This window comes from Sarcophilus harrisii, chromosome 2 (genome assembly GCF_902635505.1).
Source record: "Sarcophilus harrisii chromosome 2, mSarHar1.11, whole genome shotgun sequence".
Classification (NCBI taxonomy): domain Eukaryota; kingdom Metazoa; phylum Chordata; class Mammalia; order Dasyuromorphia; family Dasyuridae; genus Sarcophilus; species Sarcophilus harrisii.
Genome location: NC_045427.1, coordinates 342,293,740 through 342,316,207, shown reverse-complemented (window position 1 = coordinate 342,316,207; position 22,468 = coordinate 342,293,740). Strand labels below are relative to the sequence as shown.

The 22,468-nt window shown below is 34.3% G+C and overlaps 1 protein-coding gene across 15 annotated transcripts; it reads right to left on the bottom strand.

Annotated features, from left to right (window-relative positions):
- Positions 1-6,938: 6,938 nt before the first annotated feature.
- On the bottom strand, positions 6,939-20,737 carry CDCA4 (cell division cycle associated 4). Of its 15 annotated transcripts, none has more exons than XM_031953000.1 (5): positions 20,538-20,737; positions 18,658-18,731; positions 18,370-18,458; positions 11,679-11,726; positions 6,939-8,948 (listed from the first exon to the last, which is right to left on the bottom strand). In XM_031953000.1, the coding sequence occupies exons 3-5, from the start codon at positions 18,433-18,435 to the stop codon at positions 8,190-8,192; spliced, it is 873 nt and encodes a 290-aa protein (XP_031808860.1). In that variant the 5' UTR covers positions 18,436-18,458; positions 18,658-18,731; positions 20,538-20,737; the 3' UTR covers positions 6,939-8,189. The 15 variants fall into 15 exon arrangements, with proteins under 15 accessions (XP_031808860.1, XP_031808858.1, XP_031808859.1 ...); XM_031952998.1 differs by lacking the exon at positions 20,538-20,737 and adding an exon at positions 19,750-20,474 and having other exon boundaries at positions 18,370-18,567; XM_031952999.1 differs by lacking the exon at positions 20,538-20,737 and adding an exon at positions 19,750-20,474.
- Between the last annotated feature and the right edge of the window lie 1,731 nt (positions 20,738-22,468).

Below are 22,468 nucleotides of genomic sequence, written 5' to 3'. Positions count from 1 at the left end.
AGCATAGGCACACTTGAAAAGCATCATTCCATCTATGACTCCAGTTTTAAGCCTAGAAATTTGTTTGCTGAAGTTTTTAAAATTTGCAGAAACAGCTTGGTGGTACAGTGCCCCAGGCCTGAAGCCAGGAAAACCTGAACTGAAATCTGTCTTCTGATATTTACTAGCTGTGTGATTCTGGGCAAGTCATTTAACCTCTGTCCGCCTCAATTTTGGTAATTGGTAAAAATGCGGATGATCAAGCAGCACTTCATGGGCTATTTATGAGGATCCTATGAAATAATATTTGGAAATATTATTTGGAATATTTGGAAATTGAGGGATTGACCATCAATGGGGGAATGGATAATTAAGTTGTGACATATTTGTGACAGAACACTATAAAAAATGATGAGCAGATTAACTTTAAGAAAACATGAAAAGACTTGTAACAATGAAAAGTAAAATGAGCAGAACCGAGAATGTTGTATACAGTAACAGCAATATTGTTTGAAGAGATGTGAATGAGTAAGTTATTCTAATATATATGAATATTCAAATCAACTACAAAGGATCTATGAAGGAAGATATTCTTCACCTCCAGAGAAAGAACTGATATGTGGAATTGTGAAACATCTTGAAACTTAAATGCAATGAAAAAGATTTTTTAAATGTTTATTTCTTTGTTCATTCCCTTTCCCTGAATTCTACAGTTTCTCATAGGTTCAATTCTGATGAAAAGTGTAATGTCAGTGAATCTGCTGGCACATCCAGGCAACTAAAAACAAAAAAATATACATATTGCTCATGAAGCTATTAGAAGCTCAGAGAGGTAAAAGGTCACAGAATAAATCACAGGAAAAACATTCAAAATTTTAGGTTCTTAGATTTCAAATCCAGTGCTCTTTACATCATACTATATGCTGCCTAAGCAAATATGCTATATTAATGATAGTTGCAAAACACGATAGACACTATATTTTTTTTTCAGAAAGATAATTAAGATGTTAGAATGTATGCCTAATAATTCCATGAAACACTAGTATTTTCAAATTTAAATGTCCAGACAGTAAATAAAAATCAAAGATATTTTCATATCCTGTAAGTTTTTATACTGTATCAAGTACATTTTTCAAAAACATGTGGTTACTTAAATTTGCTAAGTTAATAGAAATTAAAGTAAACTTATTACATTTGTAAACTCTCATTTGCCTTACTATACCAAATCAAAATTCTAGAAAGGTGTATCAGGTACAACAATATTTAAGATTTTTAGAATTAAATGCAATGACCTAAAAACCTAAAGTTTTGTTACAAGTTGTCTTTGAATAAAGTATAATCCATTTAAAATTGCTGCATTTATATTATGGAGGGATATCCTAAAAATATATAATATATTATAATCTTAATATATTGTAATTATATAATTATAGTTTTATTTTTATTCATAATTATATAATTATAATATAAATATTAATATAATAAAAAAATCTACTTTTATCCACAAAGCAGCTAAACAATTTCCCTAAAAATTCAGCAATAAAATTTAGTCAATTTATGTCCACTGTACACAGCATATCCTTATTTTTAGATTTACTCTATGATACAAATAAGCAACATTTTAACTGAAGGGTTTTAACTTTTAAAAATTTCTGTGAAACAATATTATTTTATTTACAGAGTTAGATATGTTTTCCTCTAAGTTGGGACTTAACCATTTTGTAACCTATTTCCTTTCATGGAGGAAATCACTAATGTTCAAGATCATAAATTGATAATTTTTTTTTCTCTATCACATTCAGCTATTATCTCATATGTACCTATATACCTATCCTAGATCTTTCCATATGCAGTTATAAAATTCCACAGATATTTGTGGGAGGATTAACAACAATAAAAGAACCAAAGTTTTTTACAAAAATTTTTCAAGTTTTTGAACTAGTATGGCGTTATGTCGCCATGAATATTACACAGTATAATTTATTACACAGCATAATTTATCCTTTTACCAAAACTCTAATCAAAACAATTTTGAGGAATGTTTAAATACAAAGAAATTATCCTTCCTTGTGCCTTGATTAACCGCAAAACAGATTTTTTTCTTTTTAAGACTCTTTCTCTTTTAGGGACAACAAATATGACTAGTGAACAATCTTTGCAACAAATTTCTTTTTTTCGCTGAGGCAATTGGGGTTAAGTGACTTGCCCAGGGTCACACAGCTAGTAGTGTTAAGTATCTGAGGATTTGAACTCAGGAACTCCTCCTGCCTTCAGGGCTGGTGTTGTATCCACTGCCCCACCTAGCTGCCCCAACAAATTTCTGTGATAAAAGTTGTGATACTCAAGATTTACTGAAAACCGAGACAAATATATAGCAAGATCTATTTCCCAATAAAAAAAAATGGTCAAAGGATAAAAATAGGCAGCTTTCAAAAGATTCAAATGAAGATATTCTATATCACAATGCAAAAAGAAATGAAAATTAAAACAAAATTGAGATTCCATCCATCAGATTATCAAAGATATTAAAAAACGGAAAATGACAATTGCCTAAGAGCTGTGTGGGGAGAGGAGGAAAGGGGGAACACACTAGATAAACTAAGACTAAGAAGAAAGAGTTTAAGTGACTTGCTTAAGTCATACAGGTAATAAGTGTCTGAAGCTAGATTCCAACCCAGATCTTCCTGATGCCAACAAGTCCATTTCATTAGGAAATTAAATATTTAATAACAAAAGACACTTTTTGCCCATCAAATTAAGAACAATGATGAACTAAATATATGTAACAACTTTACACAAATTCCATTTTGGTCTGTAGCACCTAGATTAAATGGAAGCACCCTCGAAGGGATGCTCCCAGGGGCGGTCTTCTCGTCTTCCACACCTTCCTAGAAAGGGCAGAGGGAATAAATGCAGGCCAGGTTTCCCACCTTTCGCCAGACCGGGTATTCTCCATGTATTCCCTTCCATCAGACCCTTCCTCACGACTTTCCTAACCTTGGAATCCCAGGAAAATTTTACCTGGGAGTGAGCGGGACAAGGGGCACGTTAGTAGATGCCACATCCGCTCCCATGCCCTGGTGTGTAGTCCCATTGCTGTCCTTGTTACATTTCAGCAACTTTGCAACACTGCCTTAGTCCAGGGAGCACTCACAAGCCCTTCCCGAACACTAAGGTGCAAGATCACAGCTCGGGAGACTAGAGAGACCCGGGAGCCCACAACCTCAGAACAGGTCAATTAGCGCAACAGTTTACCACTCTCCGAGATGCAAAGGCATCCCATCACTACAGAAACCCCCGTCAGGTGCGTCAAGTGGCTGGGACTGTACTAGATCTGCTTAGCAACCATTTTCCGATTGGCTAGAAGATTAAACGCTCCTGGAGGGACACTTGCCACACCCATATCAAGCAAAACTTGATAGGACTCGGCTAGCCTCGATAATTAGCTTTCTGAGTTTACTTACAGTAGCGGAGCGTGGAGCTTAAGTCTGAGTTTATTAACTGTAGCGGAGCGTGGAGCTTAAGTCTGAGTAGCCAAAGGATGAGGAACCAGGAAATGGCATTCAAGGGGTCAGTTGCAGAAAATTGGATTGGAGGTTTGGAGGAGGTGAGAGCTGTTCAAATATTTGATGGGGATTAGACCTGCATTGTTTCTGCCAGGAGACAGACCCAGGTGCAGTGGGGTGGAAATTTAGGGTAGCGACTTGGGATCAGGGAAACCTTATCTTCCACCAGTTCACTTTCGGCTTCAGACCCTATTTGAGAGACCTGAGTCAGTCACTTAAATCTGCTCCAATTCATCCCTAAAATGAGCTGCACAAGGGAAATAATCCATTGTAATATCTTTGCCTACAAAGAGTCGGACGTGACAATCAACCAAACACAAATTTAGGGTAAGTAAAATTTGGGGAAACTTCCCAACAAATTAATTTCTTCAACAGAAAAACGTAACCCTGAGCTCTGTTCTCTAAGAGTATGTAATAGGTTGTGCCTAAGAAGCCAGAGGAACAAAAGTGGCTTGCTTCAGGCTAGAAAACAGAGTAAATTAAAACAGGTCTTACAGTTAGGTGGCTAGTGGTATAACAGGCACAGTTAAGTCCTTGTTGAAAAAACTTTGGCTGAACTATAACATTCTTTTGGGGCTTCTAGTTTGTAAACCCAGCTAATTAGCATTTGGGGTACAATGCAAGCAGTTTCTTCCACGTAAAGGATTAACAAATATTATATCAACCCACAATTAGTAATTAGTGTAATTGTTTTTAAAGACCAAACCGATCAGCACCATACCCCCTCTCTCCAAGGCTTATATATTTTTAGCAGAATTCACAAATATTACAAGACTCTTCCCAGCATTTAAGAATCAAAATCGCCGGTCTTTAAGGCGGAGGATAGGAAGGAGGTAAACACGTTTCAACTTAATGTGGTCACAAAACTGTTCTCTCAAACCGCTTAAATTGTTCACTTATTACAAAACTTTCGATATTGGCTGCTTTAAGTGATTGGTAACATCCGAGTTGGAAAGGTAATCCATTTTATGGATAAAGAAATTGGGGCCAAGAGAGGTTAGATTTGCCCCAGGGTCAATTGATAAAACTAGTAATTTAAACCATCTTAACTCCCAAATACACTAACATGGGACCGTGGCCTTCAGAGTAGCATTTTTAAAAAACTTTTTTTTTTTTGCAGAAATGTAACCCTGCCCAAGGAAAAGGGAATCTGTAATCTTAATTAACCTGACTAAAGATAAAACTCTTAACTTATTTGTACTAGGCAAAAGAATTAACATATGCCTTCAAGAAAGGATATATAGAATATACACCTACATCTCAAAGAACATTTTACCTTAGGAATTTAAATTTGGAGCTAGAAAGACCTTTACAGATGATTATCTAAATCCTTACTTTGCTAATGACATAACTGATACCCGGAATTAGGAAGTGATCTGAAACTAAAAATAGTTACCCTTTCCAAAAAGGTTTTGTCACCTAAAATTTCTCTTGACTAGTCATTACTTTTCAGTGCTTTAACTATTCTAGGATCATAAATGATATGTTCCTGTTCACTTTCACAATTAAAAAATGTTGATTTTAAAATATTCCTAAATTCTATGTTAAGGGTTGAGACACTTCAGTAGGCAAAAATTTTTTGAAAGGGCATAAAGTTTTTTATTTTTTTTTAAGTTAAAGGAATTTCCAAAAGCAAAGAAAAATGGGAGTTTCAACTGTAAATAAGCCAGAAAATTTAAACAAGCATAATCATAAACTATCATGGTTCATATGTTTATGTAAAGTGAAATCTCAATTGTGATATATAAAGTCCAAATACAGAATTTGCAGCCACATTTGTGGAAACAAGTTTCAGAATAATCAGTATTAGCTGCTTAGCTTTTAAAATTTTAAATCACTGCATAATCATGTTTTGTTGGCATGTCGGCATACTCATAACGTCTTGAACTGAGAGTACTTAAAAACAATACTATTTGGTTCTTTCAAATATAAATGTATATCCAAATTCAAGACCACTTGTAGGGCTACAATCCCCACCTTTTCCCATAAAACCTAACTTTTATATAGGAAAAATCATAAATCCTAACTTTTATATAGGTAAAATCAGATTAAAAAGATTGAATACAACATAAAAACTACAAGAGAGTATTCCTGAAGAATGGGTATGGATAGCTCAGAGTCCTCCTGTTCACTTGGCCTAAGTAAAACAGTCCCATTTTCCCCAATAAATGAATAGATCAGCTACCACTTTAAGTAGAAGTATACCGCTTCTAAATCCAAAAATGAGTTGCCTTCATGAATGAGAAATAGAGATAAAATTTAACAATCTACAAGTGTCTTAAATTTGGATCTGAATATGTTCAGCAACAAACAATATAAAACACTGGTTAAATTTCAGCAAACTATGTCCACAACAAAGTCAGCTTGCACAATGAAGCTGATTACTTTCTTGGTTCTTTAGAATCAAAATTAGAAACCTAAATTAAAACTGAAAATTAAAAAAAAAAAATTAAAAACCTAAATCGTAACCTAGTCACATTATCTGAAAATCAAAGGACTTGTGTTGAATGGTGTTAACAGATTCTAAATAACTTAGATATTAGATAATTTTACTTAAAATATATATTACATGAACTTCCCTACCAATTAAGACTGGAATTAAATCTTGTTTTAAATGTAAATGTTTTCTGGAAAAGCCACTGGAAATCAGTAAATACATATATATAACTCCTTTTTCCTAAGACTTGAGAACAAAAACTACCGTTTTCCCTTAAGTTTACAGATGCCAGTCTCAAAATATGGCATTTAAAAGACAGGTAGGTTGCCCAGTGAAAATCTACCTGTTTCCTTAACTGTAAAAGTGGAATCATAATGGCACCTACCCTCAGAGTTGTGAAAACCTAAAGAAATAATATAAAGCACTTAGCACAATCCCAGGCACACAGTAATTAATATCCCTTAATGCATGTGTCCCTCTCCCTACCCTAATGTGTATACTGAAGAACCAGGCAGAGGACTAGGGAGGAAGAGATAGCTTCAAGATTGTCATTTATAAGGAACTGAGAGAAAACTTAGATCTGTTTGCAATTTGAGAATTACAAACTGCCCAGGAGCAGAGCTGACAAACTAATGAAGCAAAACTTGAATTTCAGGTTGTCTTGATATGCTATTCATTCATACCACTGGTACTTCTACTGTCTAGTTCCAGAAAAATGGGATTTAGGATTTCAAGCTCAATCATCCTAAATTTTTAGAATTTATAGATTCCTCAGAAAGAAAAAAAAAATTTTTTTTCTAAAGTCCTTCCCTGACTCAACGTTTTTGTTTCTCATTGCACTTTTATCCATCTGGATATTCCATTTTCTACATCTATTTTTTGCTACTACTATTCCACCTTCCCATTTTTTGGCTTTACTTTATTCAAAATTTGATGAAGTGCCATAGCCAAATGTATACAAATCTCTTTATTTCAAGCAAACTACAGTTGGTTTTTTAAAAAATTCCAGGCATAGATTAAAACAGTAAAATTGGACTTTTTTCATTCTAACAATAATATTCAAACTACCCTTTTTCCCCTAAATGGTCCCTTGACATATTAAATACACTCTACAACGAATGTACTTATTTAAAATATGCAAGACCTATGAAATGTCTTTCAGAGGAAGAACTACACAGAAAAATGTACACGGGAGTAAAACCTACTAATTTAAGATAAAAAGCACGCTAGAGATTTCAAAGGCCCCAAATAACACTTTACTTATTAGTGCAAGAGTTTTCTCACATAAACAAATTTGACTCTAAACTTCAATGATAAACAATTCACTATGATGACATTCACATATAAATATACATAAATAAAATCCTACATAATTTATATTCAGAATTAACATGAAACATGGCTTTAATCTATGATCAGCATTTTCCCCCTTTCTAACAATGCTCAAGTATAAAAAGCAATACAAGTTTCTCAATTTTAATAAAGCACTACATGATTATGAAACCAGTTCTTACATTTGAAAGCATGTTTTATATTTACAGTTATTGAACCATAATAATTCTGAAAAACAAAAATCCCTTTAAAATTTTAACAAAGATACCAAATGTTTATGCTATGAGAATGTTATTGGAATAGCAGCAGAAACAACATTTATAGTAAAAATATACTTTTAGGAAAATAGCTGGAAAATCTAAACACTGATAAAAAGTATAAAACATTTCAAAAATATACTTTTAAGAGGAAAAACATAGAAAACATAAAAAAAAAATCTATCTAGATTAATAAAGTTGAAGGCTGGTGACTAGCTGAAAAAGAATGAAGGCAAAAGAATCAGGGCAATTAGGAGTTTAAGTATAGGCCCCGGAAAAAAAAAAAAGGTTAAAAGTCAAGAACCCATTGTACCAGTCTCCCCCCATCTGCATTGTTTAAGAAAAAGTACTTTTAAGAGTCTAACCTTGAAAAACTTGAAACCCTACTTACATACATACTATAACTATTTGTTATAGTACGTATTTAAATTTCAGTGGATAAATCAAAATTGTCAAAGGCAAGGAGCATGTTAGCCTTAAAGATAACACTATTTCACAAAATGAGGTGCTTTTTATCTTTTATGTAGATTACATATACATTTGATAGTAAACTATTTGAAGGCTTGTTTCTTTCAAATGTTGTTGACTTCTTCAAAGAATCAAGCTTTGTTAACCATTTCAAGATTCAACAAGGATTTCCACAATATGGTCAAGCTCATTTATATCAGATTTACAATTTGAGTTAGAATTTGTAGTTGTCTGAGATGAAAAGCTCTCAAGCACATCACAATGTCCCATTTTTGTGTTGTTCATCATTCCAGTTAATACTGTATCAAGATCATAATAAGAATTATCAACATCTGAAAATAAGTCTTCTACAGAATTAGGATTTTTGTTCTCCAATGTTTCAAATATTTGATCTAGTGACTTTTGAAAGTTTCCCCTATTTTCTTGAGAGTTCTCCATTTCCCATACATTATTACTTTGAGGGTTTCTTGGAGCTTGTACTGATGTAACTGTAGACAGGTCAGAAATAATATCTTGAGATGGGGTATTTTCAAAGTCTTTTGAGAAACCACTATAACTTGGAACAAGTTTTCCTTCATTCTGTTCTTTTGTTGAACGACAAAGGATATCTGATGATACTAGACGATCAAGAGACGCCTGTCCTGTGTTCTGAGCATTTATCACCTGCCAAGTTCCATCCTGGGTCATTTCTTCTTGTATCTGCCTTACAGTATTTGCTATAAGAACCGAGCGACACAGATTAGGTTCAACAAGCATGTGGCACAATTGAAGCTTTACCAGAGACATGTCTAAAAGTGATTGCCGCTGAAGATTATATGAGGGAACAGACTTAAAACCAGCCAGGGTTCCTTCAATATCTTCTTCACCATCAAAACATTTTCTCTTTATTCCTCTTGCAAACATTGTGTCCTGTTGAAACCAAATAAGTTATTTTAGCATAATTTAAAATGTCTGTTAAGAAAAAAAGAAAAAAAAAACTATCTATCTATCTATAAATATATATAGCATTTAGCCTAAGTTTAGGTATTCAGTTTCAGATTTAATTATAACACTAAACTACTCCTCTCAGGAATTAGTTAAGTAGATTTAACTTCAGTTAATTTAACAATTATAGACCATTATTAAATAATTATAAATTATTATTAAACAGAGCAAAATTAAAGCACATCAATTTAATTTTTAACAGGCAAATTAGATTAAAATAAGTTTTTAAAAAATATATATTACAGAGAAAACAAAGTCAAAGGGATATTTATGTCTAAGAAAATAAATTTTAAATCTCAAAAAACCAAAACCAAAACCAAACAAAAAAAAGTACTTGTATTTAAAGGTTTGGATGAAAATATAGACAACCAAATTAAAGATCTACTACCTACTTAAGACAGGTGTTTTCCTGAATTATTTTCAAAATTTCCATTTTTTCCTTAATTGCTTACGTGTGGTACGTGGGGCAAATAAACCTCAGTTGATTTTTTTATAGTGCATGCTTGAAGAAAATATAGAATTATGGCTGTATCATGCTTTTGGATGTGCTCTGAAAAGAACTATGTATTCTGGAATTACTAGAATAAAAGTCACTTTTGGACAACCTGTTAAATTAATTTTAACTCAATGCAAGGAAGTACATCTAAACCACAAATAAGTATGAAGAAACTATTACGATCTGAAAGTTGATACAACAAAAAACTATTAAGTTTTAATCTACCATAGCCATTTACACAAAAAGTGTACTGTGCAAAATATTTAATTAAGTGGCAAGAAGCCAATGTCTTCAGTTTTATCATCTACATCCTTATATAATGTCAATTTCTCCAGTTATCTAACATGGAAATAAAAAAAAAAAAAACCCACAAATTATTCATGCCTATTTGTAAATAAGTATAAGCCATTAAAAATTAAAAACAACAAAAAATTAGTGAAAATACATTCAATGCCTTGTAACTTCTTCCACCACAGATTACAACCCACCTATAGCTAAGTCTTAGAGTTGCTCAAGACTCAAGTTAAATGACTTTTTCATGGTCATAGAGGTGATTGTCAGAGGCAGAATTTGAACCCAGGTCTTCCTGATTCCAACTCCAACAATATCCACCTTACACCAAGCTGCCACTCTCATTCATACTATAAGATTAAGGAAATACCATTTTATTTTCATATAATGCTTAAAGAATGACTAGTGCTGAATTTTAAAACATGAAAATTGTATTACAAATACTCATGAAAACACCAAGCATAGACAATAATATATATATATGTATGTATGTATATTAACAAACCAGGATTTTAAAAAGGCAAGTAATGACTTAAAGACCAAAGCTTATATTACAGTGAATCAAAAAACAATCTGTAATGATGAAAATTCTGACAACTGACTTTACATTTAGGCTATCTTAGAAGCTTCTTTTAAACACCCACAGATAATGAATTCTGAGTCAACACCTATTTATTTGGAATTATCTTTTAGTTAACTTACCATATACTGTTAGGAATTTACATTCTATCATTTTCAGACCACCAAACTAATTTTCTTACTAAAGAATGAGCATGTTGTGGTTCCCCATTAATTCTCAAACTCTACATTTTTATCTTTGTAAATAATTAAACTGCAAACTGTTGAGTTTAGATTTCTGATCATCTTCCTAATAAACTCTGATATCATCAACTGTAGGATTGGGGGGGGGGGGGGAAGGGGGAGGTTTTCCCATACCATTCTGGTCCCAACCATTAAGTTAAAACCATTCTCACATAAATGTGTGTGTGTGTGTGTATGTATGTATGTAAAAAATTGTTAGTATAGAGTACCTTCCCAATTTGTTTAACTGCCTTCCATATTCCTGTCAACAATCGCTTTTCCCTTTCAATTTAATAAAAATACTACTTCAAAGATTAAAGAATAGAATTTAGAGCTAGAAAGGCCTCAGAGATTTATTTCATCCAAACCCTTTATTTTGAAGAGGCAGAAATATTAAATGTCTTGCCAGAAGTCAGAGAGGTTTCAACAAACAAGATCCTGAACCTAAATCCTCAGGACTTAAACATCAATGAAAAATTTTTCACTATACTATTTTCCTCTGTAAAAAAGTACTTCACAAATTTGAAAATTGGATAATTATTTTAAAGGATCTCTATCCTGAAGGATCTTTATCCATTTTGCTACTATCAACTCTACCTAGAAACTCTATAACAATATGCCCAATAGGAGTATTTTAGGAGTACAAGCTACTTAAATTGTAGTTTGATTCTTGCTACTATTAAAAGCCCCTTTCTTTTCTCTATGGCAATTACAATTAAATAAACATTCTTTAAGGGGCAATGCAACACCTACCTTGGTAGAAAGAGACAAAATTAACTAGGCATTTAATAATGTGTCATTTGCATTTTGAAAAAGTTATGGCCCGTTCTTCATGAGAGGTTCAGAAATTTGCCTGATTCATTTATGTATTCTCCACAGGACTTTGCACATAGTAAGCATTCAATAAATGTTTGAAGGAATAAGAATAAGTACTACAGGAAGGACAGAAAAACAGATAAAATATTAAAACTAAGCTCCAGAAAAGATTTCACAAGTGATTTCAGCTCTTCTATCTTCTCTAAAGAGAACTACAAATAAGCCCTCCAAACCGTTTGATCTCTTCTTACCTTAGTAGTTTTGCTTGCTACTATGCAATTAATCCATGAAGAAACATCCTATGTAAACAAGTTAACATTGTGTAAACTAACAATATAAATGTCTTATAAATCCAATTTTTTTCTTTACAAAGTATTAAAATAATATTAGAAAATAATTTCCTTCAAAGCTCCATTTCTACAATACAATCAATTTACATATTTAATACCAGGTCATCAAACAACAAAAAAAAGGTCTCTGATATGGTCATTAAAAGTCAATTCTCCAAACCAATGTTCAGTAACATAATTGATATTTCACGAAATAAAAACTTCAACTAATAATCTCAGGGATATCATAAAACTCACAAAAACATGAATAATATACATGTAAATATAATTTAATCAAGTATTTACTTTTTATATAAACACTTCAGAAATATAATAAAATGGATTATATAATTTTAAATGCCTCAAAATAATTTTAATTTATATTAAAACTCAAGATATTATAACAAAACTGGGAATATTAATATTTGTAAACAATCTTTAAGCATACATTTTTAACCATCCCTCTTTAATACTGCTACTAATATTTTTTCACAAAACCAATCACATTACTCAAGAATTACCTCGTCATTGAAGAAAAAGGTTAAATGAAATTTTAAATAAAGTTGGTAGATTTTGCTTTAACAACTCACTTACCAATCCAGCTATGAAGAACAACTTTTTTCCTGCATGAATAGAAAAATTTATTTTCTCTCACTGAATTCCAAATTGAGGAATCATTTAGGAATTTAAAAATGTTATTCTAAGTGTTTCTAATCTATGAATCAAAAGAACACTAGCTGCATATTGCATTAAGTTCCATGCTGAATTTAAAAATATTTGTTAAAAATGTTTTATTAAATATAGGAAAAATATACCACTTCCCATTTCAAATTATCTGAGAACATGATATATTTCCCATGCTCACTGCTTTACAACCCCCACCCACCACTGCTTTATACTCGAAGCTCTTTAAAAATATTTATGAATGGAAATAAAATTATTAAAGTACAGAGGCTTCAAACCCTCCCCCTCCAATTACTTGAAAATTCTTTCATTGAGCATTGATAAATTTTTTTAAATGTCATTTCAAAAAATGTTTTTAAAAAGAAAAAACCCTAATGCATTAATGCTTCCATCTAGAAACTACTTTGATCAAAAAAGGGGAATGGTTAATCATATAGTGAAAATGAGGAATAAAAGACAACTATTATCTATAAATATGAAAAAGATTGAAAGGAAGACCAACATCATTATATATATAGAACTGTACTGTAGGATTTGTGGGAAATAACAGATTAGAATTATGAATAGAAGACATGGTAGGATTGCCAGCTATCCCTATGGAGTAAGTAACCAAAATACTACCATAGATCCACTGACACAATGAAATTGTACAATAGGTAAATTCTCCAAGAAATTTACAGATTATGAAATTCATAAAAATTTCAGTTTATCAAAGGCACTTTAAAAAAATATCACCCCAATGAATGGTTTTAAATTATGATAAATTCTTCTCCATGAATCAAAAACCAAGAGATATTTCTTGTTGCCACCTATTCTGCATTATTTTGGTTGCAAATCAGTATTTGCAAAAAATGACTATTAAATGACAAACCTCCTAAGTATTTATGTATCTACATATAAATTGATTATTACTACACTCAAGATCTACTGTATGGCATGTTTTTAGATAATCAACATATATAAACCCATTACCTTAAAATCTAAGAGCATATGGCAATTTTTAATTTTAAAAAGTAAAATCTAGTAAAGAAGCATTTCTTATTTTCTTCATGGAAAAAATATCTTCTTTCTAAAAATTTGTTGGTCAACAAAAACCATTTTTTCTTTACTAAGGGTTCAACAAGATCTGCAAGGACAAATACCTTTATTGTAACCTTACTAATGTATGTACTAAGCTAGTTTTTAAAAATGACAAAAGCACAGATATGTATTTCCTAGAGGCAGTGTGACTTCTGAAAAAATGAGCTTGTTATGTGTGACCCTGGGCAAGTCACTTAATCCCAACTGACTCAAAACAGACACACAAAAAACACAATCAAAAAATCCCAAAGCACACTACATTTTAAGACAGGATTTGTCTTGAATTCAACTTTTATCTTTAACATTCAGTTATCTAATCCAGCACTTACAACAGGAACTTTTTGTATTTTTCTTCCCTCCCTTGTTCATAACAGAATACTTCTTATCATCTAACTGAGGCCACCACAGGGAGCAGCAAGCACAGTGGATTTAAGTCAGGAAGACCTGAATAAAAATCCTACTTATGACATGTGATCAGTATGTGACCTGTAAGTGATAACCTCTCTAAAATTCAACATTCTCATTTAAAAAAAAAAAAATAGGAGTATACCTGTAGTATAAAATGAGAATAACAACTGTAAATACCTTACAAGGCTGTTGTGAGAGTCAAACAAGACAAAATGTATAAAGCATTTTGAAAATGATAAAACATTACATGTCTACTATTATAATTTTATATATGAAGTAGGTGAAGTTTGACGAGTTTAAAATATCCAATTCTCTTTTGGAATTACTAACAGAGCCAGTTTTTAAAAGTCATATAAGAAAATTCAGTCTTCTTACTTTATATTAAGGAATAGCAGCTATACAGAACACTGGGCCTGAAGTTAGTTTTCAAGTCTAGCCTCAAGATGACCCTGGGAAAATCATTTAATCTCCCTTTGCTTCAATTTCCTGATCCATAAAATGAAGATAATAACAGCATCTACCTCCCAGGTTTGTTCAGGACCAATTGAGATAATAACCGTAAAGCACTTGGCATAGTGCCTGACAGATTATTATATAAATTTAGCTATAATAATATAAATATTAGTTGTAAGACAATACATTTTATGTAGTTCTAAAATATAAATATAAAATCTAAAGATTTCATACAGAATCTGTAACTAGCAATTGCAAATATCATTATTTTCATCAATTATCATCATCATTATTTTACAAATAAGGAAACGGAAGCTTAGATTCCCATGGTCACATTGCTAGTAAGAGTCAAAATCTTAACTTACTCTAACACTTTCCAATATATGATGGATGTTGACAACCAAAAATAAAGCAATAGTGTTAGTTCAGTTTAATCACCCACCTTATTCCCTAATGCCAGACCATTTTGCTAGTCCCCAAAATTAAACCCACATTCAAAAAACAAGGATTTGCCACCTGTAAGAGTGTAACATACCAGAGTACTTGAAGCCAACTCCAAAATATTTTAAGCAAAAAACATTTTAGAAAATATTCCAATACAAAGCCTCCAAAAAATATTTTTGAAGAGGACAAAACTATTTTTTGTGTATGTGTATGCATGTTGTATAATATAATCCTCATTTTCCTCTTAAAACTGTCATTGTTAAAGAGTAAATACCCAGTATATGAATACATAGGCTTTTTTATTCTGCTGTCAAGTTCTGAATTTTCTGGCTAATCATTTTATTTTTTATTCATCTTTTACCATTTTTCCTCTTTGACAAAAGTGTCAGGAGGAAGTTCCCTGTTAAATACTACCAATACAGACTGCAGATCAGTACCTGTTCCCCTTGGTGGGGCACTGAAAGGTTAAGTGATTTTTGAAAGGTCCCTATCAGACACACCAAGGGCAGTGCAAACTAAGTCACACTGTTTCCCTTTAAACTTTTAGAAATACCACATTTAAAATGGGGAAAAAAAACACCCAACAACAATCCCATTATGGCAACAATCATTTTGTTTTCTTAAAAAAAAATTCTACTTCATAAGATCACAAATTTATATCTGGTAGGTATGTTAAAAGATCCTCTAAGTCCAATTCCCTCATTTTCCAAAAAAGAAACTGGAGCAGACTAGAATTTCTATATGACCTAAGGGGTTCTTATAGAAAATAACAAATTAGTCAAATCCAGTTCCTCTGGCTCCACATCCAAAACTTCTCTATTGATTTAGAAATAAACATTTTCCTCTTTCCTCCAGATTGCTAGGCAAACCTAAAAGATTGACTCCTACCTTAACAAAAAAATATAAAAATTTCACCATTTGGAATTTTAAAACGCTTTAAATTAATGATTATCAGAAAGATTTAGCAATACTAAAGTTTGGAATATGAAGAAGCAATTTAAAAATTAATAGCTGACTAGTAGTTAAGAAACAATGATAAACTCAAATAGAAAGGACTTCTTGCAGGAGGCATAATGATTTTTAACATTACAAATTTTGAATGACATTTTAATTTTGTTAAAAAACTTCTCAATTATACTTTAATTTGGGGTTCACAGCTCATTTGAACTCTAGAGTTAATGAAGGTAGAAAGCTTGACAACCTGTTTTAGAATAAGCAATTCTATGACCTTTTCTTTTTGATTACCCCCCTAAAGTACTTGTGAAACTGTTAAAAACCAAAACCAGTGAGAAAATTTCAATCCCAGGTACATATTATAACTACTTATCCTAGCTTTGAGTTAAGAAGCAAGTTTGTTGCCTAATTGCTGTCCAAATAATTTGAAGACAAAAGGAGTAGATAGCAGCTGAATCCCATAACTGAAAGGGAGTCTTGCTAGAAACTCAAATGTAGTTTCTCCTAATTTTACTGATACAAATGCAATCCCCACATACCAAACTCTTTTAAATGTTCATCAAAACAATAATAGCTTTAATTTAAAATATGATGACAAATTGTTTTGCTTTATGTACTGTGCTTCATTTTAAACAAATATAGCAGTATTTGCATACTAAAAAATGAAATGTGCATGTGTATTTTAACTATTTACTAAAAACTTTGAAAAAATTTGTCAAATGATTCCAAGTACCAATATACCATGAATCCCAAAGTAGCATATACAGTATACACTATTATTTATGTATTCAAAGGTTATATAAAAATGTAGGTACATTTTAGGAAAACTCAAATACAAAAGCAGACTGTGTGCAAAGTATCTGGTACTCTGACCCTATATATATATATATATATATATATCCTTTAAAATCTGGCAATTCTTTAAATGCTTCTGGAAATTTTCTTTTCGCTTTTGTTATTGTCTGAAATTCTATCAGAACAATCTTTAAAAATAAATGATCATCTAGTACTGGTGGAGTGGTGGTTGAGTATTTTTCTTCCATATACTTCAGAATGAATTAGTTCAGACATCTTTCTTCCTCAACATTTATCTGAGTTAACTGGCAACTTAGAAAAATATTAAGTGTGGTGGGGGTTGAAAGCCGTATCTTTGGAGCAAGGATTATTTGGGGAAAGTAAAACAGGTCTGGGAAGGATGGATAGAGGGAAAAGCAGCATGAGGACTAACAAATGATGATAGAATTCAAAAGGGATATAAACAGGGAGGTAACATGAAATGTCCTTGCTCTGATGAATCCTTACTATTTTCTATCATTTTCTACCTAAATTCCACGAAGGGGTTATGTCAAATGCTTATGCTAATGCTTTGCACTTATATACCAGGCACATAATTATAAATTTTGAGCATTTTACAATTATTATATCATATTACTATTTATCAAATAATATTTTATTCCCCAAAATCTATTTCATAAGTAGAATCTAAACAACAATCAGTAGCCATTAAAAAAAATCCATAGTTACAGGTTGTCCATCCACTGAACTCATGAAATTAAGGCTTTTATTATCATCTAAATAAAAATGACTTAAAATACTTTCAAATCAAAAGCTACAAAGTTTTAGGATTATATATACTAATGATGGTTGATTACTAAAACACTAATAAATTGATTTGGTCAATTACTAAAACATCAGTATTTTGTTTTTGAATTTGAATTTTGCAGGTAAATCATAATGGAGTCTTAAAAGGGCCAATTAATGGTTACTTACCAGAAAATAAATGAAAATCCTTTTACCCATTTAGTAAGAACTGGGACAGAACTCACTTAATATACATATTTTTACTGAAAGTTGAGGCAAATCCATTATTTGTAAAATGACAAAACTTACCACACACTTCCCTCAAAATAAGAAAAATCAGCAGCTGATTTAAAAAAAAAAAACCAAACCTCCCAACTCCCACAAGTATAGGCTCATGTAATAAATGTCTTGATTTATCTACTGTTTTAAGTGCTAAATCTTATAAGTAATATTGAGAGTAACTGTCAGCAAAATAAATACAAAACAAGAAATACAACTAATTAAAAATTTTTTTTTTTCATCACTGAGAGGCAGTATGGTATAACGGATAGAGAACTACTGGCCTAGAAAGTTACTAGGTCCTAACTTCCTTTGATACATACTAGCTGTACAATACTGAATAAATCATTTATTTACCCCACAGTACTTTGAGACTTTAAAATTGCTAGAAACTACTGACCTATAATAGTAGTTGGGAATTTCACATCTAGGAGTATCCTTTTTTTGTTGTTTTTAAACTTGTTTTTAAATTTGATAATTTATAACTTACCCAGGAGGGAGAAAATGCTAATTATACTGGTTGTGATACTCAGAAAATTTCTAATACTTCTCTGAGATACAATAGATTGATTTCCACTTTAAGTCTTTTATTTCCGTCACAAAAGCACTAGGAAATTTTACTTGTCTGCCATTTTCTGGAAAATTTCCTACTCTCACTAATTGCTATTTCTACATGTTAGTACAGTAGGACAAGTTAAGTGGAGACCCAATAAAGATAAATTTTACTTACCAGTAAATGTTTGTGAGAACTGTCCTCTTCCCACATCCTATTTCCCTCCCTGTCGTCAGTCTCCATTTGACTGGTCAGCTTAAACAAGACTGAAAGGGAAGTAGTAGGTACAAGCACCAGGTTTTTCAGCCACTCATGATGGAATCTTTGTGCTTCCAGATTATACTGACACAATACTAACAGTGCAATTGCTTCCTACTGTAGGATGGGGAAGGAGAACTAGAACTGTTCCATAAAATTTCAATAATTTTTTTAAACAAAATTTAAAAACTCAAACTCAACACTCACCATGTCAGCATCTGAAAGCAAGCCACAAAGAAGCGTGCCTTTTGCTAAAATGTTTCATGGTTGATCACCATTCTCTATAAAGTAAGATGTATCACTTGTAATACTTTTTAAAAAGAGTGGCTAAATTAAAAAGTCAACAATCCAACATGTGAGGTTTTGCTAAGTGTTGCTAAGATGAAATTCAATTTTCCCACTGTATATACATCTACCCATTTCTCCCACTGCAAGGAATTCAAGAAAGAAAACATATATTTACATTTTGAGATGAATGTTAGGATTAGTAGGAGACACATAAGTTACAATTTTTAAAATCCAAGTCATATATATGACCCCAGTTTCACATAAAACAAGTTTTAGGATTGGTCCATCTTCTGCCAGTTTCAGCAGGGACTAAGTATTAGAGTGTTCTGAATAAACTATCATCTTATCCTAGAAGTAGTCTTTCTATTTGTGGTCCCAGTGGATACAAAGGACCATATTGGGACAATCACTTTCCCCAGTCCATCTGAGTCAAGGGGCAAAGGGCTTCAGCTTCCCAGCACCTCCTTTACTCACAGAAAGCAGCTGTGAGGAACAAAAAAGTTTCACATTATATAACCTTGACTTCACAAGAGATGATACCGATACCTTTCCTTTGACCAAATATAGGTAAAAACTTCTGTGCCAATAAATACAATTAATTGAAGGACTGAGAAATTGGTGAAATATACCCGGATTTTGCCTGTGGCACCTAAAATGTGAGATTAGCAACATCCAATATAATTTTTTAAAGCCTTTCCTTCTTCACAATTTTAAAACCTAATACAAATGTCAGCTATGATTGCTGAGAAATCTAAATGGGGTTGGGGAACCTGGGAAGGGCCGACAAATAAAAGAAAATCAACCACTTTGGGCATCCAAACTCTCGCTCCCACCCACCATCACCAACACACCACCCTCCACCTCCTCTCCTCCTCCAGCACTACCCATCACCATTAACCCCCATCCCCCCCCAATTATTAACTAGAACGCCCTCCCACGAATCATGTATTTCCATAAATAATTCATTGCATTTTGGGAAGAAACCTGGCAACTCTAATAAACCAACTCGACCTTTGCACTAGAGTTTTAAGATGTCACCAGCAGCTCTGGAGTTACAATGGTTGGTAGAAGTGATTTTCCATTACTCAAAGTACGTTTCCTCCTTCAAAGCGGGAAGTTTGTTCTGCCGCGGAGGCGGCCCCGGGGATCCATTTGAAACTGGCGCGGCAGTGCGTGTGCCTCTGCTACGAGGAGGGGCCTTCTCTGCTCGGGAGGTGGGCTACACATACGTATATATATGGGAGAGGGGGGCAATAAAGAAGTATGTGAAAGGGTGCCGAGATGAGAGAAATCTACGAGCAAGTAGGAAAGGAAAAAAAAGAAAAAGAAATAGGGGGATTAGCCAGTTAAAGGGCTGGGCCGCGACCGTCGCCTCAGCTCCGGCCGTGCCTGTCCCCAGGCCCGGAGGGGCAAGGACCGCGAGAAAGCGGGCGGGAAAGGAGGGGGCCGAGCGCAGGCCGCAGGATCCGTCCAGGTCGGGCGTCTTTGTGCCAGCAAGGATGGCGTTTCGGAGCCCAACAACAATAAGGCCAAACAGGGCGAGGTGCCAGGCTTCCCGCCCCTAGTTCGGGGGCCAGGAGGCCCAGGACAGAAAAGGCATAAGAGAAATGGGGGAGGGGAAGGGCAAGAGGAGGCCGCGGGGGAGAGGGAGCTGAGCCACGGGAGCCATTTTGATTTCCCGGACAGGCCTCCGCCCCCTCCGGTAGCTGCAGCCCCCAATACCGGAGTGCCCCATAACCCCCGACCCCGTACACACACACCCAACCCGGGGCGGAGCGTCCTGCTGAGGCCGAACTCACCTGAAGCTGCCTCGGCCACCGTTCTGGCTCCGGGCTCCGACTCGGGTGCCCCAGTTTACTCACAGCTTGAGCTCCAAAGCCGCTCCAGTTCAGACTCCTTACAGCGCCCAGGGAAGGAAAGTAAGGCGGGGTCCTCGAGGAAGGAAAGAGGAGGAGTGACCAGGAGGGAGGATCTCGGGGGCGGAGCCAGCCTCTGAGTGACGGTCCCTGCCACTGCCTCCGCCATTCACCTCCCACAAAGAGTAACCATGGTGACCGCTGCGCCGCCTCGGCCTCTGACTGGTTGAGAACCTAGAGTTGGGAGGCGGGGGAGTCTCCCGACTTCAAATCCTGAGGGCGTGGGGGAGGGCACGGAGGTGGTTGCAGTTCCCGCTCTCCTGGTTTTAAGATTCGTAGGCGGTTAAAGGAGCGTGTACACTTAGTAGTCGGGTTCTGGCCAAAAGGCGGGGACGCGTTGTTCAGCTCCGTGCAAGGCATGCTTTGAGGGCTTGCTCTTACATGTACAAGAGAAACTCGTGCCTGCCCTGGAGGGGACTTCGGTGGCAGCTGAATGGATGCCAATGGCTACGTCCGCCGGGCACGGGAAGCAACGTAGCATAATGCGTAGAATCCTAGACGTGGAATTAGGACTAACCGAGTTCATGTGATGTGTGAAATTGTGTAACACGGACAAGTTACTCAATTTTTATGGGTTTCAGTTGCCCCAGTTTGAAAAAAAAAAACTTGCCTCGGAGATTTATCGATGAGGCTTAGAAGAAACACACACACACACATATACATACATGTATGTAATACATAAAAGATATCATATCTTTTCACATGTTCTAAGTATAGTATTCCATCATTTAGTCTGCTACCTTTGAGGTCAAGTAAGAAAATGCCATGGTTTCTCCTTGTCTGGTTTCACTGAGATGAGAGACGTTAGTCTCCTGCTTTGAGAGGATGCCATTCCATCGAACCACGTTTCTTACCTCCTTCAGGAAGAGGAAAATACCCTTCCATCAAGCACCAGACTGCTCCCTTCCAGGAAAATAAAAAGAGACCATTCCCTCAAATCTCCAAACTGGATGCCTTTATAGTTCCTTGCTTTATGGAAAGGAGCATCACCATTTCTTTAGGTCCCAAAGCTTAATTGCTTAAGTCTCTGAGAAGATACCACATTTGTCAAAGCCAAATCCTTATGAAAATCTAAACAAATTCAATGATTAACAATTCCTCCTTCCCTTCCCTCCATCTCCTTCCAGTCTAAGGGATTATGAATTCTTGGTTCTCAGATTCCTTTCTCCTTCACCCATTGCTTGATCCTGTATATCTAATTCGGTTTAACCCACCCTTTCCCATCTCTGTGTCCCACCCTAAATACTACCAGAAATGTCTGCTCCATAAGCAATAAACTTGTTTCCATTCCTGCAATTCCCATTTCTGCCTGTTACTGATACTTAACTACTTTTCATGGCACACAGCCTTCCTAGTCTTCCTTTTTTTGTAGGGGTTGCACTTTTCACTCATTCTTTCTGATTCATCAAGATGATGGGAAGTTGGAATACTCATTGTCACTTCAGTTTCTCCCTCTACCACTATCACTTAATAAGTAAGCTTCTTTGAGGTTCTCATTATTTTTTGCTTCTCTAACTACTGCATTTATACTGGGGGGGGGGGGGTTAAAATACATGTTTGATGGTTCTTCGAACATACTAACTATCATTTTCAACTTATTTCACATGGTGCATTCCATTCTTCCACTACCTCAGCCACATACAAAAATGGGCATACATTTGGTCTTGACAATCTATCCCGTAAATGCACCATTTCCATGTTCATGAACTCTGAAATTCCCTTCTCTGATCTGTCTGTTGTCATTTTACCTCTCTGCCTTTTAACCCCACATGGCAGTTCCCTCTGCCATTTAACCTCCAACCTCTCAATTCTTG